General features: G+C 39.6%; 2 protein-coding genes across 2 annotated transcripts in view; both read right to left on the reverse strand.

Annotated features, from left to right (window-relative positions):
- Nucleotides 1-6,555, reverse strand: part of LOC117963419 (transcriptional regulator ATRX-like) — a 70,233-nt gene extending 63,678 nt beyond the window's left edge. The window contains exon 1 of the mRNA XM_058989086.1: nt 6,324-6,555. Coding sequence (XP_058845069.1) covers nt 6,324-6,343 — 20 coding nt within the window. The 5' untranslated portion in view covers nt 6,344-6,555. The remainder of the gene's footprint in view (nt 1-6,323) is intronic.
- A 1,812-nt stretch (nt 6,556-8,367) lies between these two features.
- Nucleotides 8,368-19,364, reverse strand: LOC117963449 (magnesium transporter protein 1-like). The gene is made up of 10 exons (XM_034903606.2): nt 19,209-19,364; nt 16,751-16,920; nt 15,916-16,033; nt 14,912-15,052; nt 14,315-14,455; nt 13,993-14,082; nt 11,125-11,188; nt 10,451-10,525; nt 9,999-10,089; nt 8,368-9,179 (listed from the first exon to the last, which is right to left on the reverse strand). The coding sequence occupies exons 1-10, from the start codon at nt 19,293-19,295 to the stop codon at nt 9,164-9,166; spliced, it is 993 nt and encodes a 330-aa protein (XP_034759497.1). The 5' UTR covers nt 19,296-19,364; the 3' UTR covers nt 8,368-9,163.
- Nucleotides 19,365-20,242: the final 878 nt, after the last annotated feature.

Genomic DNA, 20,242 nt, shown 5'->3' on the forward strand with positions numbered 1-20,242 from the left:
CAGCAGAATGGCATTCAAACGGCAGTAGTTATGGCGATATCCTAGTTTTCCGTCCTGTATAGTGTTATGGTTATTGCTCCGCCTATTCTAACTGTGCAAGAATAACTAAGCAAGTCAGTTATGATCTCTTTTTTTTTTTTAAACCAACTCTTTCAGCTGTTTGTGACATCCAATCAGTTTTCGGTAAATCAGAACTGAAAGTTTAAAACTTAACTGCATTTGTACCATTATTACACACATGCATGGCAAATAAGCTCAGTAGCTCATCACTCATACAGCAATATACAGTATATCATACAAATAGACAATACAGAAAGAATAAAATACCTTGAGACGTTTAACTTTATTAATTTTACTGGCACCCCCACTGTCACATGCAAATCACGCCCTGTCACAAAGACGGCCGGAGTGGGTGGCGCCAGACCAGAGCCAGGAAATAAAACGACAGAGGTGTGGTTTGGTGGAGCTGAGCGAATGGTTTCGCTCAGCATTTAATAAACAGAACAGAAAATAAAAAGGTTGTACAAACAAAACACAGGACACAGCACTTCACGCCAAAATAAAGAGACAAACAAAACGGACTACACAGACAAACACGGTGAGCTTCTATTTTTCACAATTACCTCCGTCTCCAATCCCGTTCTCCTCCTTCAGCTGGGGCAGTCCTGGCAGCGGAAAAGCTGCAGGGGCAGGTGGTCCCCCGACCTCCCCCTTCTTCGTAACCGGCAGCTCCCCATGGTGGGGCTCCGGCCACAGTACTTCCTGCAGTGAAAGTGCTGCGGTGGGAGCAGGTCTCCTGACCTCCCCCACGATCTCCAGCAGCGAAAGTGCTGCAGTGGGAGCAGGTCTCCTGACCTCCCCCATGAGCTCCGGCAGCGAAACTGCTGCTGGGGTTGGTGATCTCCAGACCTCCTCCCCCTTCTTCGTGGCCGGCAGCTCCCCTTGGTGGGGTTCTGGCCACAGTACTCCCTGCGGTGGAGGTGCGGGAAGCAGAGACAGCTCCTGCTGTTCTGCTCCTAGCAGTGGCGGAGGCAGAGGCAGCTCCTGCTCCTCTGCTCCTGGTGGAGGCGGAGGCAGAGGCAGCTCCTGCTCCTCTGCTCCTGGAGGTGGTGGAGGCAGAGGCAGCTCCTGCTGCTCTGCTCCTAGTGATGGAAGCGGTGGAGGTGGCGGAGGCAGAGGCAGCTCCTGCTGCTCTACTCCTGCCGGTGAAGGTGGCGGAGGCAGAGGCAGCTCCGGCTGCTCTGCTCCTGCCGGTGAAGGTGGGAGCAGCGTGTAGTCTCCTGGCGACGAAGGTGGGAGCAGCGTGTAGTCTCCTGGCGACGGAGGTGGGAGCAGCGTGTAGTCTCCCCCTTTTGCAGGGGACTGGTGCTGCTCTGCCTCTCTTGCAGGGGACCAGTGCGGCTCTGCCTCTCTTGCAGGGGACCGGTGCGGCTCTGCCTCTGAAGGGGAAACCAGCAGGCATTCTTCCTCTGCTGGTGGAGATGGGGACAGCAGGCATTCTCCCTCTGCTGGTGGACATGGGGACAGCAGGCATTCTTCCTCTGCTGGTGGAGGTGGAAACAGCAGGCATTCTCCCTCTGCTGGCAGCTTGGGTCCTAGGGCTGTGGAAGCCCCGACTTCCCTCTCTTCGGGCTGTGGATGCACCGACTCCCCCCTCTTTAGCTGTGGACGCACCGACTCCCCTCTCTTTGGCTGTGGACGCTCGGGCTCCTCCCGCTCGGGCTGTGGACCCTCGGGCTCCTCCCGCTCGGGCTGTGGACCCTCGGGCTCCTCCCGCTCGGGCTGTGGACCCTCGGGCTCCTCCCGCTCGGGCTGTGGACCCTCGGGCTCCTCCCGCTCGGGCTGTGGACCCTCGGGCTCCTCCCGCTCGGGCTGTGGACCCTCGGGCTCCTCCCGCTTGGGCTATGGACGCTCATGCTCCTCCCATTCAGGCATAGGACGTGGCAGCAAGGGCTCCTCTTCTTCATCCTGCATGGGGCATAGGGCCAACGTGTGCCCATATGCCCCACAGCCAGGGCACCACTCCCCCCATCCCAGTCTTTGGGCCATTGCCTGAAGGGTCCTGTGGACGGAGCAGGGTATGGTGGTGTGGCTAGTTTGGCCACAATCGAAACACCACAGCCCTACTTCTGCCTTTCTCCCTTTGCCCTCCTGTGCTCCTCTCCAGCCTCTTCTCCCCAATTCTTTTCCTTTTGTTTTTAAAAAAAAAAAAAAAAAAAAAAACTGCGGTTCCCGCTCTGGCCTGAGTCCTGGAGGCGCTGTAGATCCCACGCAGGACACCACGTGTCACAAAGACGGCCGGAGTGGGTGGCGTCAGACCAGAGCCAGGAAATAAAACGACAGAGAGGTGTGGTTTGGTGGAGCTGAGCGAATGGTTTCGCTCAGCATTTAATAAACAGAACAGAAAATAAAAAGGTTGTACAAACAAAACAAAGGACATGGCACTTCACGCCAAAATAAAGAGACAAACAAAACGGACTACACAGACAAACACGGTGAGCTTCTATTTTTCACAATTACCTCCGTCTCCAATCCCGTTCTCCACTCACCGAACACACAACCCCGAGTGAGTCAAACGTGCATCTATATATACTGTTGTGCTGGGATTCAATTACTAATTAATTATTCACTTGAATCCCAGCACGTGAATTAATTACGTGCAACCTCGTGCTCACATATTAATTACTTTAAATGCACGTGAAGTGATGTCCTAAATACAATTACATCTTAAATAACTCATGCTGCACACACCCATTTATATCCCGTGCAGCCATCTCTATACACCAACATTTACACACAACACGCAACATACAACACAGAAACACACACAAGGGCAGGGCACATTGCCACACGCCTGAATAGAACTGCAGCTCCTGGTTATCGAATTTGCAGTGATATAAATCAACATGGCTTCAAAAGAGACCAAGATGTGTGGCAGGATTTTAGATAGAATGCAGCAACAAAGTAACCAGACAAACGAAACTAACAGCAATACTTGCACAGTAAATGAAACTACTTTGCTCAATGAAAATAAACATATCTCCACACAGAAGCATCTAATTCCTTATAGTTCTATTCAGATTTTGTGAATGAAAGTTATGGATAAGGTCCATATAATGCAATCATTTTTGCTTAATCATGCATAGCTGATATAATTTGCGACAAATCAATTCACGTTAAATAGGTCAATATAACTTGATTTGTACTGAATTTGAGCATGTTCGGTTTGGAATAAGTTCTAAAATATTCATTTATTGCATATGTTCTTAGTTTTCCACGACAAATGCAAATTGGCTAATCAAATATGCACAATTTTAATGTGTACCTGGCAAAATTTAAATTCTACAGTAAAAAATACATTAGGGACAACATTAGAGATGCTAGCGTTAGTTGGCAGTAGATATTTCTCTGTCCAAGTTGGAGAGTCACTGTAAAGACATTTCAGACCTATGAACATTCTTGGTTCCTGATAATCTGCTTATAAAACTTTGGGAATCTACTGGAATAATACTCAGTTTTTGCTGCACATCTGCACATCTGCACATAGCACAACCTCAAGCAACTGATTGGGATCTGATTGAATCTCTATAACAGGGGTGTGTGGGGCCAAGGTGCTATAAAACCAGTGCATGCACACACAGAGTTGGTTGGGTTGTCTTTTAGCCCTAATAGCTGTAACCAGCTTCCAGGGCAGCTAATTGATTGATAAAGCACCAAAAGCTTGAATGCTAATTTGTGCAGTGCGTTTACACTTCAATGTAGGTTAACACAGCTTTCAAAAGGTCACTCTCTTTGAATTTATTAATGTGTCAACCCAGCTATATTACTCCAGTCCCACTGTTCACACTACAAACCTGGGACTTGAGCCATCAAGTAAAAAAAAAATGTTAGCAATACTAATCAAGGAAATTAAAATAGCAGATGTTAGAAGTCCAAAAAAAACTGCACGACAGCAATTAATGTATGCTCAACTTGTATTTTATTGTATTACTTTTACCTATATTTTGGTGTGTTTTGAATACCTTCCACCCTTTATTTGAAAACCTAATTGCATTATGTGGCCTTCAATGCATGTAAATGGATTTATTTATTTATTTAAGTGTGACTCAAAGAGTATCCCTTACCAAAATATTATTTACAGTCTTGACTTCTTAAATAAAATGACCTTGAACATAAATGGGATATAGTACTGGAGACATAGACGGGCTTAATTGCACTGGGATATTTTTTGCACACACTACAGTTCGGGTCTATGCACAAGCATACATGGCCAAAACCAGCTTAGGTCTGTGCTCAAGTGTAAACGTGTGGCTCAGACAATAAGAATCTTAACTTGACTGACCCTAAGCCAGCTCAGGTCCGAGTTGCAAGTGTAAATGCACCCACTGTACCCCTGACCAGTAGGAGTCACTACAGCACAATGTGATAAAAAAATCCCCAGTCAAATTTCCTCGTTAAACTGCTGGAAGGCCAAATCAACCCATCCTGCAATGACTAGCAACACAACAAAAATAGGATTTGAGCCTTGCAAGACTTAGCCCGCACTCCACACAGCAGTGCTTTTACTAGGTCAGTCACTGTGCACCATTGATCGCACATATTATTATTATTATTTATTTCTTAGCAGACGCCCTTATCCAGGGCGACTTACATACTTTGCCCTACTCCTTTTCAAGGATTTGTCACTTAAATGAGCCACCATGCTGTACATTAATATTTCCACTGTGATTAATGCACTGTGTGCACATGTTAATATTCAAATAGATAAATACTTCTTCCCAGTACACTAGAATCAAACAGACAACTTTGTTCAGCTGTACATCTGGTGCAGCACAAAAGTAGAGCATGTTTTTGTAGCAGGGAGGTGATAAAGCATCGTGTTGGACAGTCTTTCAATATCTTACAATGTTAATTCCAAGGAACAACTTAAATAAGGGCTATGCTTCTAAGTGAGTGAAAACCCCTGCTTGTCAGAAGAATGCTTCACTATATTCCCCAGACCAGCACGCTGTGGCTGCAGCAAAATAATACTTGCAACAAATACATCTGCTATTCAGTAGCAGGCCATGTTTTAACACAGTGCTGAATTCATTGTAACAAGAGTTTTTTTCCCTGCATTTTTCCACCCAGTTACAGGACGGTATATGTAGAGAGAGTTAAAAACGTTTAACTTTGCAACTGTTCACTGCACCACTGGGGGACTTGCACACACATCCAAAAGAAACATCTGTATTTGATACTAGATTTGTTTTTACCTTTCAACGGAGCAATATTATCTTGCGACACCACTTACATTTGTACGTGGTACTGTTTTATTATAGTTTAGTATAATAGACAGTTACAGTTTGTCTGCCTGCACCACACAGCAGATAAAACAGTTAAATTCGGAGAAATGTAGCAAACCGATGCTCCATACACAATGAGAATGCATGCAGAGCAAATCTAGAACTTCTGTTCAGCCGGCTCAGAAATTGACAGCACATGACATGCACCTATTTTTCTAAATGAAGTTAAGCCTCCACTCTTTATCAGGACCTTAGCTGCGAAGTTCAACATCTGTCAAGAACAGATCCTGAATTATGATGGTCACCTGTCTAAGAAGAGAACAAGATTTGTTTTTTCACAACGAATAGAACTTTGCTGTCCACAAAATATCATTTCCTTCCTTTTGCAATACTGAATAACACCTACTATAAATCTGCAACCGTGAATTCCACTTGCACTGCAGACAGACCGGTACAGCCGATATCTGTCTATTAAGCGACTCTCCTGTTACAAAAGAACAATGCCCCTAACTTATATAAACACTACATAATATAGAAAGGTGCTAAAAGAGGTTCGTAGCAATATTGCAAAGTTGTTTAACGAAAATGACCATAGTAATTGAAATATATAAACAAAAGCATCCTCATATGTTCTTCCACATGACTTGCGTCAAGGAACGCGAGTGGACAGCGTTTTTTACTTTCAAATCATGTGTTGCGTGAGAATCAAATATACAGTGATACAATATCGCCAAAATAAACCTATTCGGTGTGTGGGAGAAACAAAATGGCCTGCTTTTCTGCTGAACCATTAGTACTGTCCAGCCTCCTCTCGAAAGGAGGATGGTTCATATATATTTTCCCCAACCATTGTCTGTTTTGTTTCTTTTCACAGTCGACATGCAATGTCATTTTCAAAACCATAAATGCTTGTACCAGAACCGGGTCATGATGCAAAATGCCGGACACGAAATCTCTGGCTTCATCGCTCAGAAAAAAAGGCCCAGTACACAAAATAAAAAAAATAAAAAAACTCGAAGTGATTTTGTTTACTTTTACCTCTTGTGCTCTTCAGTCATCTCTTGCTGATCGAAAACACGAGGTGCGCGCTTTGCCTCTCATTAGTGTTGATATCTCAGTGAAACCAAAACCTGTTTCTCTACAGAATTGCAATTTAACCAGACCCGGTTAGACAAAGCGAGGCAGCCATCTTGCCGGATGGATTGAGACTCGCAGAATTGGCGCGTCCTCCCTCCAACCTCGTCTGTCTTCTGACTGGTTAGCAAACCGAGAACTCTTTTTTTCTCATTGGCCAGTCATAGGCTTGTCGTGCATTGGTTACCAAGATTCTGTATGCAATATACCTGCTTAACAATGATTGGTAGATACTACATCATTCTATTTTCTGATTGGTCAGTTCTATTTTTCTAACGTTGCGTTTGTTGTTTTGATTAAGTTTTTTTCATGTTTTAAGGGAATTTACAGTATAGTCTGCGTAGTTTAAGCGTTTTCATTAAACAGCTTTTACTTCTACCGTAAATGTGGCACTTTTTATTTTCACTTTTCGCGTATAAAGTTTGTTAAGCATTACAATAGTGCAGTACCTAGAGAAGTTACCGTTATGGTATATAAATAAACTATGTACCGATATTAATTGAAAATGTGTATTGTTGAACAGCGTAATTTCATATGCTGTTTTAGTTAAATATTGATGTATTTAATTTATTAATGACTCAGATTCTGCAGTAAGACTTTAACGTATGAATATTATCTTAGTGACTTGCCGATAGTTACATTTTGGAGAGAAATGCATAACCCTGATTTTTTTGCCAGACCACTGAATCTACAAAATGATACTGATTTTGGAAAACAAAATCTTACAAATTGCAGTAATGTTGCTGTTAAACCTCTGTAAATGGGTGATGTTAATGTTAAAATATGGACATTTTGAGGTTCAAGGCAGGGTTACCAGATGTCCTGGGAAAAACTGGATTGTTCCAGTTTTCAGCCTTAATTTTTTGTCCCAGTCAGAAGACAGTAAAATTGTTAAATAGTCCCAGTTTTGCTACTGTATTCACATTTTTATTTTAAAAGTACAAACCTGTAGCAGTGTGGTCAGCAAGTAATTTTTTTATGTTTGAAATCATACATTTGTTTTTTTCTTTTAATAACTTCCCAATTATAATGAAATCCTGCAACCATGTAGACTTTCCAGCTCCTAATTGCGCCACATGATGCGACTTCTTTGGAATCCTGAAGGACTCTAAAAGAGCTGCCAACACTTTTAATAAAAGCTTAAAGGAAATATGAGTGAATGAATGAATGAATGAATGAATAAATAAATAAATAAATAAATAAATAAATAAAAGAACATTTGGTGCTTTTCACCTTTTAAGAAGTGAACCTATCCAATATCAACCAGTGAGGACGCCTGATCAATTGCAAATACAAACATTGCTTCTTTTCCATACTTGTAATCATGTACAGTAGTTAGAAAAATGAAGAGGATTTAACATAACTGCCAATTAATCTGTAACATTCTGAAAAATGTCAGGAGCTCAATAGTCAAAGCAGCTTTGAAATATTTTGCTCCTTCTCAAATTATGTAATTATAATAGCTGTACAGTACAGTGTCACATTTTACTAACAAATGAAAACAGACACCTACCAAATAAGACAGTAAAAAAGCAATAACCGTGCCTTAAAATACATTTTCTTACCTCTTATTGGTGTGAGCAACATTGCCACTAGCCCCTCTTTTTGTGCAGCTTGGTTTTTAGCTTTATTTGAATGCAGACATGCTTACATTTAAACAGACAATTCGAAGACTAACAAAAAAATGCTGGTACATTACTCAGTACAGTGCTCTAGTCTAGACCATGTGACCCACAGCAGGGAAAGTGATTAGATACCAGGAAACAGAAGTTTAATCTATAGTGTACTATTTGAAACACTCGTGCATTCTAAAAAGAGTTGATGTTGATAATTCTAAAACTCGATTAAAAAGACAGTTCTAACTACTTTTATCAGGTAACAAAGGAACACTTCTATAACTGACCTTTACTTGTGTTGTTGCAGTTGTCATGAAAAACCACCCAGCGTATGAAAACGGAGCATTAAGTTTTTATTGCAAAATGTGAACACATTGAATGACATCAAGTTGTTGTTTGTCATCACTTTCTGGGCACTGCTGTCTTGAATACAGTATTTTAAAATAGAAGTGTCTAGAAATAAGCCCTTTGAAATGAAAGCTAAAACTACATTATTAAGGCACTTTACTCCAAAAAATGAAATTAACCACGAGGAGCATTGCATATGTCATTATTTTCAATCATTAAAAATGCAGTTATACAGAGTTTACTCTTTGCCAAAACATTTTTTAATTTAATTTACTTAGTCAGAACACAGAACTTAAAACTGACAATTTAACAAGACCACACAGGGTAGGGAATCCCGTTGCATAGATCTTACAGTCAATCCGGGCTTTACAACTAACTGGACATGTCGTCAATTGGTTCAACTAGTAAAACCTGAAATGGCTTGCCACACAATGACTTATGTGCTTTCGTTTTATAATTGAGGACATATTTTATTATTAACCAAAACAGAAATATATCCCCCCCCCCCCAATATTAAAACCAAAGAATCTAGAATGCCTCAAAAAAAAGGGGGTAGATTGCAGCACTACAAATTATTAAGTAAAAAAAAAAAAAAAAAGCCAGCTAACATATTAAGGCACTGTTCGGTCTTTGGTTTCAGTGTTCCACGGGTTGTATCTCGCATATAATGTTTAGAGGTAGCACTGACCACTTCAAATATCCTCCTATCATCACAGCCAAATGCAGGGAATCTCAACTTTTTTCACTGGGAAGTTAAATGGGCTTGCCACTGGGCTCCATTTAGCTCATAAGAAAACTGAAATAGAAAGTAAAACAATGACTTAGACAACACCACATAAACATTAGAAATAGCAAGAATATAACATCATGAAAAAAACAGGTTACTTCATCTACACCAGTGTATCTAAATTCCACTCAATCAAGTTTGGATATAGCCTTCATTAGGCCAGTGAATCAGAGGGCAGAAAGGCAATTCAAGATAGAGCTAAAGGTGTCATGAGTTAAGTATGTAAAGGCTGCCACACACCAAACGTCATGTGACTTCTTGTGGGACAACAAAACTTTCGCTGTGAAATGATCGTGCAGTTGAAGACGACACTGATGAAATGTCATTTCTAACTGTTTTTGATAAACGGTTATGTACAGCCATTGGCATATTTCATTTGTATTAAAATCACTGTATATACTGCAAGATTACAATAATTTTTTTGTGGAACATGACAGATTTCTATATAACTAATATTCACGCACTAAATAAATTAGATCTATAGAAAAAAATACAAGCAAATCAGCTGGATTTCTTTTTTTCATAGTAAGTATTTTTTATGACCTTTGTCATATAGCTTGGAGTAGTTTGAAATAAATAAATGAAATAAACCATTTTTTCTTTACTACACTTCAGATTCTATTAATTCATCCGATTTACTCGGCATCGCAGGTTGTGGCACCTGGGGTATGAAATGTTCTTATCAAAAGTATAGGTGCTATTATTTTTGTTGCATCTCAGCACACACTTGTTTGTCGCATTGTGTTGGGTCTGTGGCAGACTTGAAGGTGCCCCCACTACAAGCCCTTCAGAAAGGATATTCCTCCAGTTTGAGTCAAAGAAACTCACCTGTAAGGATATCCATGATATTTGGCTCTGAAGATTGATAACAACCAGCTGAAGAAGAGCACGACCAATGCAATGCCACCAACACACATAACTGCAGGGAAACAGATCAGTATTAGAGAAGATACCCATATAGAATTAGATGAAAAATAAAAGTACTGTACGATGTATTAACATTGGACTGACTGAGGCCAGTGCCACTGTACCTCACATTTCACAAATACAGGAATCAATGCAAACATAAATGGTAAAATACAATCATTATTTCACTGTTCACTTACCGAACAGTAAAAGTATTATTTGTAAAGCCTAACACTGTAAACAGTTGTACACAACTCCCATGTTAAGTGTCTGCTGCACAAAAGCTGACCTTTCTTACAGGAGTCTATCATTTGTTTAGAAATATAGAACGCATGAATCTGCACCATTCAAACATAGTGTGGCTTGCTACTTACTCTTCCTTTTTCCTATGTCCATGTCAGAAGTTGCAGCTTCATGCAACAGTACCATACCCAACGTAACAGCAGAATCTAAAAAAAAACTAATTAAGGAATCATTTTCTGCAATACTTTTTTTGGTACAGTCAACTAAAAGATACAACTTAACTACATGATATTATACAATTGCACTGCAATTACCTGATACACCAGAGGAGCTTCAAATTCCATTTCATTGCTTTTATTTACTGTCCCTTGCCGTTTTATGATGTTTAGTTTTTTTTACTGTCCCTTTGTCTACTTTTGATCTTTGAAATCATTTTAAGTGGTTTACTGCATTTATTCCTTTGACCTTAGTTTATAAGTTGCTCATCAGTTCTAGTTGGTTGTCGTGGGCATGTGTGGCCCAAGCTAAATCAGCTAGTGTCTTTAAGAAGTAGGAGGCACACCTGCTCACAAGACAGCGCTGGCTCTTAGTCCTATAAAAGACACTTCAGCTTTATGATTTTAATCTGCATAAAAAGGGAAGGATCAAAAGATAATAATAATCTGCAGCTATTTACTCTTTACGATTACCTTCATGATGTTTCATTTCCTTTCAGTCCCTTCTGACAGGGAGAGGTGATTTCTACAGGGTAGAGGGTGCCCTGTAATTAAATTAGCTCTGTGTGTGTATTTTATTAAAAGGATACTGAACAAAAGCACAATGTGAGTTTCAGCCACAAATTGGGCCTGACTGCTTCCATGGATATAACTCTGTGGGAGGAGAAAAAGAGAAACACATTTTACATTTTTAGATTAATAAAATAAAAAAAATCTAACTCTTCCCTATGACTAGTTATAGATTGTATATACAAATGTTAAATATGAAAGCACTGTAACAATTAAAAACAAGTGGATCTATGCATCTGCATAAAAAGATGGTTAAAGTATAAATATCAGATTAAAAATTAATATTTTTTAAACAAAAGAAAAAATAAATCATGTGCTCCTATATAAATCAACCTCCTAGTACCTCCCCGTCCTTCGGATGAGACGTAAAACCGAGGTCTCTGTAAGTCGCTTCGGATAAGTGTCTGCTAAATGGAGAAGGAGGAGGAGGAGGAGGAGGAGGAGGAGGAGGAGGAGGAGAAGACGACTACATTATGCACCACTTACACCGTCCAGGGTTATTGTGGGCAGCCGTTTATATCGGGCAAATACTGTTTGCCATTTGCCATTCCCATTGATTTCAATAACAAAGGAATCGTTTATACTGTGTTATGCACGTTGTTTATTTCTGGCAAATTCAATTGTTTGGATCTCGTTATGTGCCACACACAGATTTAAATAACAAACGCATTGCTTATAAAGTAGTAATCGCTCTTACTAATCAACCAATCAGCTGTTTGCACCTTGTTACTGAGAAATTACCCCTGTACTGTACCTTGACTAATCCCTGTACGCAGTGTCGATATTACAGTTTGAAAAAGTTTGACTGCAACAGAAAGCATGGCTGGAAAAAGAAAAGCAATGAGCACCAGCACAAAAAATCAGTGTAACTAAAATGTCTGTTAGATGCTGTGCACTTGCTAAAGCATGCTTGGAACTCTGTCAGTCAGCAAACTGCAACGTTGCTTAAAAAAAAGCTGGGTTTTCTGAAGTTGAGGAGAAGAGTGCCAACGAAAATACAACCAAAACTCTGACAACACCAGAGGGGTTGTCAGGGGAAGAATTCTCAGCTGTGTCACCTTGGTGACCAGGACGCTCTGCCTGAAACAGACAGCGATGACGTAAGCATGCGTGCTGCACTTTTAACACTGCGGCGTGCTATGGAGCAGCATCCAGACATACAGCCGCATTGGGATTTTTTAGAAAACGCTGACAAAGTCTGCCATCCATACTTGCAAAAAAAGACCAGATGCGTATCACAGAGTTCTTCGCTGGAAACAATTTGCAGTAATGTAGCCTGTACTGTACTGCACATTTCTACACTTGCATTACTTTTTTGTACTTACTTTTTATTACATTTGTAGGTTTTAATACATTTTTTGTATTCGTGCAATGCGTGTCTTAATAAAGATTTGAAATCTGATTTTTAATGGTGACTGGGGGGCATTTTGAATGTCAGGTTATTGTGTGGGAGTTTATACCGTCCATCACTTACTGCAGGCGAATCACGTTACACAAACACGCCCGTTCTAAACGGTGGTGACTGTATGTCTTGTAATGTATTTTGGTCCTCAAACATCAGCTGACCCAGTTTCTGGCTACCCGGGTCACAATCCCACGTAGTGTGAAACCACGTACCTGGGTCGTACCCATGTTGACCCAGGTCCCAGCGACCCACCTCAGGATGTAGGTCGACATGCTTTGACCCGGGTTGAGCGAGACAAAATGCATGACAGCCGTTCGTAAGCCGACGAAATAACAAACAGCCACGCCTGTGTAGGACCATAAGAGTATTTAAAGGGTTAAACTTTACTGTAATGATCTAGCACGAGAAAGAAAGCGAGACATCTGTAACAGTGTAGCTTAGAAAGAACTAGGCCCCTGGTCACCAGAGTAACCTCTGATTAGTATTGGGGGAAGACAGCCCCTTCTGAATTCCAGAGCCTGGAATAGACCTCTGAATAAGTAAGAGACAGCAAGTATGGATGCACCTGGTTCTCAAGGTCAGCTGTTGGAAAAAGGAATAATTCTAATTAAAGGGAAAAGCTGGTCTTTGTTCAAGTGAATTTTACAGTCAGTCTAAGAAAAGGGAGCGTGCCACATCTAGCAAGCAAAGTCAGAGAAAGGAAAGAGCAGCGACAACAGCCTAACCGATTAGCTCTTCCCAATATTATTATTATTATTATTATTATTTATTTCTTAGCTGACGCCCTTATCCAGGGCGACTTACAATTGTTACAAGATATCACATTATTTTTACATACAATTACCCATTTATACAGCTGGGTTTTTACTGGAGCAATCTAGGTAAAGTACCTTGCTCAAGGGTACAGCAGCAGTGTACCCACCGGGGATTGAACCCACGACCCTCCGGTCAAGAGTCCAGAGCCCTAACCACTACTCCACACTGCTGATTCAAAAGGAACACACCAGAATTTGGTTAAAATTGTGAGAAACTTAAATAATGACGCTAGTGGATGCCCACAGAAGACTTAATCACACCCAGCAAGACAAACTGAGTATTCCCAGTTCAACTGAAAGAGATTTAACAGAATCTATATGTGGGAATGCAATACATATATAAGCAAAGAGAGAGTTATAAAGTATAACAGGGTGTGGTCATGAGTCGCTGTACAAGGTGTTAAGTTTTGGTGCCGAATTAAGGTATATATATATATATATATATATATATATATATATATATATATATAATTAAACAAATTGGTAACGATTGATTGCGATTTTGTGATATCCTGTTAATTAGAATTTACTGAGTTTGCATTTTGAGCATTTTCCTGACTCATACACATACTAAACAAGAATACTAAACAAGAATACCCCAGGTAACGCTGCTATTCCAGATACTGCACACCCATGCCCAGCTGCTCTCTGTAAGGCAGTTGTCTTACCACTTGTCCTGTGTTAGGATTCTTATGGGCATAGGGAGGCCCTCGTATGTGATTCCACATCTGACCTGAAGTCATGATCAGCACAAAGCACTACAGAGGGGACAGAGAAAAAAATAGACTTCATCAGCTATTCAAGCCTACTGTGAACAGGTCACACATGATCTGAAAGCTAAGACTGTCAATTAACATTCTAACACTGACCTCTGATGGATTAAAGAGAATATTCTCCAGACTTGCAGATGTGGCATAGTAATTTTAAGGTGGTAAAATACAAATCTAGAAACAGGAACCTCCGAGCAGTGTAGAATATAAAAACACTTACCAAACCAGCAAATGCCCAGACATTTGTATTATAAAGAAATTCAAGGTTATTCCTTCTCAGGTACACCAGCCCTCCAATTACAGTCAGCAAGAATCCCAGCATCAAAGGTCCAGCATAGTTTGGTGGCCTTATTACTCGAATCTGTAAGAAACAATACATTGAACATTTATCCTATAGTTAAAACATTTACAGAGCTTCATTATTCTGTGTAAAAAGTACCTATTCTCAGATTTTTCTATTACATTATATGCTGAGGGAAAGCCTTTAAAAGCAGACTTCTTTTTTATTTTTAAATCAACAATTATACATCAGTCTAGAAATAAGACCGGAGGGGTGGTGCATTGAGGTGTTAAATCAGAAGGATAATGCATCATCCTGAGACTCGAATACAGAAACAGGGAGAAAATTAGCAGTACACTGGTACAGCAGAAGCATTATTTCAGACGCTTGTTTAGTGAAAATGGTATCCTCATTCAGCCTGTAAAAACATTTGCTCTTGGGTTAAATCTCAATGTTAAGTCCTTGTTTTTACTTATTCAGTTTCCTAGCCAGTTCTTTCGCAGGGGTGCTGCGCTGAGAGAATAATCTGATACTTACATTGACGTCAGTTCTGTCAGCAATCCATCGAGCTATCTGCTCTGCAGCAAAGCCGCGGACCTGAAGTTCGTACGTGTCAGCTTTTTTAGGCTTCCCTTTGGATGGGAAAATCATGAAGGTTGGAGCAGAATTCATATTCATCTGCACAGATTAAAAAATAAAATAAAATATATTATCAAGAAATGACAAGATAATATCTGTACTGTGCCTTTGTGCATGAGTGTTGATTCACATGCACGTGAAAGACTACAGGAATGAACTAGACAACTACACTCAAAACAGCAGAGCAGTAAACTAACCTAATGTTAATATAAACGTATTCCCATTTTAATTAGATTGTTTTTAAGTATAAGATACCAAAACTATTATACCAGATATCCTTGGGTAGTTTTTTTTTTATAAGATTACTTAAAGTTTAACATTGTTAATCAGCTAATGAATTAAGCATAGACTCTGAATGAATTAGACCATCTTTATATTTTGGGAAGGGGTTTGACTTGGTCTTTTAAGTCGTTAATAACAGGATCCTTTTTTAATATTTTAATGCATTTAATGAACCAATTTCTAAATACATTTAAGAGAGAACTACAGGACGTACGGAGTGTATGTGGAGTGGATAAAGACAAAGTCAAGGTTTCCATACTACTGACACTTGATGAGTCTTCTTGTTATAGCTACAAGACAAGTGTTTCAGTCTATATTTCTTTAAGGTAAAAAAGTCAGTTATGTGCTGCTTGGGCTACAATACACGTCCCATTTAAACTTACTGGATTTTACAGCCTCAATTTGTTTGTAACATTTTGAAAGAACATGAGAAAACAATGACCGTCTCTACAATATGTGACCTATGTGTTTATCACTTTCAAACCCTCTATTTCCAAATACAAACTACTGGATCCATTTGTAAAAATTGTAGCCAGTGCTTTGTATGATTTCTGCCCTTACGGAATGTAACTCAGATATCACATCCAGACTGCATAAGCAAACAAAACCGGAAAGCTCACCATGTGGAATACATCTGAACCTTCATCAAAGTCAACAGTAGCAAAGAAGACCCTGTTGGTGAAGGCATTGGAGTAGCGCCACGAGTTTGCCAGGATTTGGTATTCTTCATCTGCCTGCCTGAAAGATAGAAAAGAATGCTTCATGAAGACGGTTGTGTAAATACAGGCAGAACAGATCAACAAAGAATACCCTACTGCTTCACTTTCACAAAACATATGTAGGTACCACAACACACACGTTACAGAATGGAAGTGCACTTACAGTTCTAGCAAATGCAAGAGATAACAGATCTGCTCAGATTACATTAAGTTACAAAACTAGGAACAATGCAGGCACAGTATGGAGTCCTTAAATTGAGTTACTTGTTAATATGTTGTGGTTTTCCTAATTAAACTTATATAAAACCTGGAATGGCTCAAACAGCTACACGATGGGAGTCTCATAGCCACCACTGAATACCCTGATCATTCTGGTCCAATGTACCTGGTATTTTTATCATTCGATGAAGCTACTTACTATAACATGAATAATACCAATACTAAAAGAAACTAAAATCCAACGACAAATATTTCGAAATAAGTCTTTTTCAGTGTCTTTCAATGTTTGTCAATGAATTTTAGTTTATTTTAGTACTTCTAAATTCTGGACTACTGAGTGGTTAATAGTTATGGATGAAAAATACTAAGAAGCAAAGAACTACTGCATTAATCGCTTTCCAAAATCTTTCAAAGCTGTGTAATTAGTTGCAGTTCATGGTTAATATAAAACGTTTGTTTTATCGTCTTGTAATATCAGATGGTGCTGTAACTCGATGGCAGTCTGTCACTTCCTTACTTGCACACAGCGCATTGCCTCTGTGGCTGCAGTGCTGTAAACATCACCACAACGGAGTAGTTTCTTGGTGGGGCTTTCACAAACCGCCGAAACTTGTCTCCATTCATACGGATTACTGCCCTTTTATTAGCCCAGTCCATCATCTGTCCAACCTTCTCCGACAAGAGAGTCTGAAAAATAAACACAGACCTAGAAGTAGCATGGTATACAACAGGCAACACAATTCACAAAAACAATACTAGTGCTACAATAGCATGCTTTAGAACACACTAATGTTATTTTCACCAGGGTTATTTTATGAAAATGGTAAAGTTGAGAAATCATTGATATATGACCTTGGTGGCCTGATCCTGTGTAACAAACTTTACATTGAATTGGAGCGGTCACCTTATTGAGCACTACAGGGAGCGCACACACAGTGGAGGTACTTGTAAAGTATGCAATCCTCAAAAACTGCTTATCCAATTGTGAAACTAGTATTTCAGAATCTGCACAACATAGAGGCTCCTGTCCTTTCTTACAATACAGGTCATGGTGATATCCTTTTTCAAGATAATCACCGCTACAATTTCATATTAACAGCCACGGCAGGGGATGCAGTTTTTAGCTCGTATGTTACCGACACGTATCTATCACTAAGGAGTTACACTGACACTTGCATTACCGAATTGTGAAGTGAAAGTATGAAAACCAAATAGCACATTACTTGTATGGAGCATGACTGCAGTGGATGACAGTTGGTCATCAGGCTGGTTTTTTTCACAATCTGCTTTAGAATCAGTGTTGGAACAATTGTTATTGTTAGATGTACCCAATCATCTATTTTTTTTTTTTTTTTTTTGTGGTTCCTAAATATCAGTGTTAAAATAAACCTAATAAAAAGCCAGTCAAGAATTCTAATGCATTTGCAGTGTTCCCAAAGCATTAAGATTACTGTAACCTGCTGGACTTGGACTATTATTATTATTATTATTATTATTATTATTATTATTTATTTATTTCTTAGCCGACACCCTTATCCAGGGCGACTTACAATTGTTACAAGATATCACATTATTTTTACATACAATTACCCATTTTATACAGTTGGGTATTTACTGGAGCAATCTAGGTAAAGTACCTTGCTCAAAGGTACAGCAGCAGTGTCCCCCACCTGGGATTAAACCCACAACCCTCCGGTCAAGAGTCCAGAGCCCTAACCACTACTCCACACTGCTGCTCTACATACTATTGTAAATTGTACAATACAATAAACTGTACAGTATTGGACAATGATCATTTAAAAAAAGAAAAAAAAACACATTTAAAGGTCTGCACCAAGAAATGAAAAACTGTTATATTTAAACTACTTTGAAAAAATAAAATTATCAGGGATATAAATACAACTCCCACTGAATAGCAGTTTGGCCCAAATTTTCATTTTACTACAAGTCTAACAAGACACACCTGAGCGTGTTACCCATCATTGTGGCTAACCGAGCTTGCATTAAAACCTGGAACTGCTATGCAATAGGAGTCTTATCCCTGATATATACCATGTAACTTGTATAGGTCTGCAGTGTTGAAAGAGTATTCCAAGCAATGGTACCGATAATACAGTAATAACTTAAAATCAAGTCTGCCTATAGTCATGTTTGTTTCACGCAAAAACTTTACACTTCGTCAAAAAATAAGATTTTTATTTCACAGTTTGTCATAGTTTACCAGCTGTTTGTTTAATTTATATTAGCTTACATTTGCTTTATCCTTGGGAAAACTATCTTGCTGAGCAATGGGAAATTTCACTTACACTCACCCCATCATTTGAAATATCACTGTTTGTAATGATATGTCGTTAATATTAGCGTAAACACGGTCGTGTTAAACATGAAATAATTCGTTAGGCCCCTACTTGTCTGATATTGATGGAAGTAAACATTTCTCCAACGTATTATTGTCAATACCTAGAAACACACCTACATTATTTACTGTATTGCAAGCACTTTTTTAAAAAACTGTAGAGATAACATTCCGTTTCAGTGAATATATTTTAAATCTGCTGGAAGTCATATTAAAAGATAGGGTATGTATTTAAAATGTGTGTAACAATGTTAACAGTTTCATAATTGTATTATCGACTTTATATTTTCGTAAATTGCATGTCAGTATATATTAGTTTGATCAAAGTGCACCCAAACAGTAAGTAAGTGACATAATTCGCCTAAAAATATATTTTAGCAGCAAAGGTCGAAGTTAAATTCCCATATTCATAAGAGCTGAAAAGAATATTAAAATATGTAAGTGTACGTAACGTCAGTTATAAATCCACCCTCAAAGGATGGGCCTCGTTCTCCTTTCAATGGAACTTAGCCGTACCGATCACTTCCTCGTTAATTTACAACTAATCCTAACAGCACAAGTTTGCCAGTTCGGCCATTGAATTTCTCTTTAAATGCACATCACAGTTATAATGACCCACCTCTTTCTTCTTTTGTCCATCTGACGGTATTCCATGAAGTATCACAAATATTAAAATAATAGAGAGGACTTTATTACACACAGACATTTCTGCAACATTCACAAAGCCCAAAGCAGTTGCTAATCGCTCTGACGTCACATACAACGCGACTTCAAGAACATTTTCCTATTGGCCAGGCGCCGTTACCAGAGAGCCAATAAGAGATAGTTGTTAGTTTAGATGACGCGAAAGGGCATATACTTATTTTATGATAGGTTAGATGTTGCGAGCCCTACAACCTACCAGAAAGAGGCAAGCTGTTGCATTTTTATTTGTCAGCACAAGTTCTAAGGTGGAGCTATGAGATGATTATTTCCGACATGTACAGTGTTTGCATGCCGTACTGTGGATGTATTTTTTATCGTCACAAGCATGACTAATGTCAAGCTTGAACGGGTCGAAATAAATCATTCTGGAATAATCAACACTTCAGAAATTACAGCAGTATCTTAGTCAGTTGGATCAGAGTACGCCTGTGGTCATATAGTGGATTTTGGAGCTAAGAGAAGAATGGAGGATGTGTTATTGTGTTTATATTCTGCAGAGATCTGTGCAGGACTGGGTTGCACGACCCCGCTGCTGTTTGCAGTCTCACTCCCCACTCTGCGACTATACATAGCTCTGCACCAGTGCGGGAAAGGCGCCCGGGCATCGCTGGACACAGCTGGGGTGGTGGGCTGGGCAGTGAAAGAGCTGCTGCTTTGGAAGATGCCTGCTTCATCGCTTCTTTCTTCTTCACTGAGTTATTACACTATGTTTGAAACGAGCTTGACTCCACTGATTTAAGCTTAAACATTGTCTGAAATAAATAAAGTTTGTTTATTGATGCAACCTTGTTACTGGTCCCAGTTTTATTTAGACACATTTTTCAACTGCAACACCACATATCAAAATAATGGCACTATTGTTTCCTGGTATCTAATGACTTTGCTTAGATCGAATTTAAATTGACATACACAGCACAGGAGATAGTAAGGTTACCAAGCAACGGCCAC

This window comes from Acipenser ruthenus, chromosome 16 (assembly GCF_902713425.1).
Source record: "Acipenser ruthenus chromosome 16, fAciRut3.2 maternal haplotype, whole genome shotgun sequence".
In the NCBI taxonomy this organism is placed as follows: Eukaryota; Metazoa; Chordata; class Actinopteri; order Acipenseriformes; family Acipenseridae; genus Acipenser; species Acipenser ruthenus.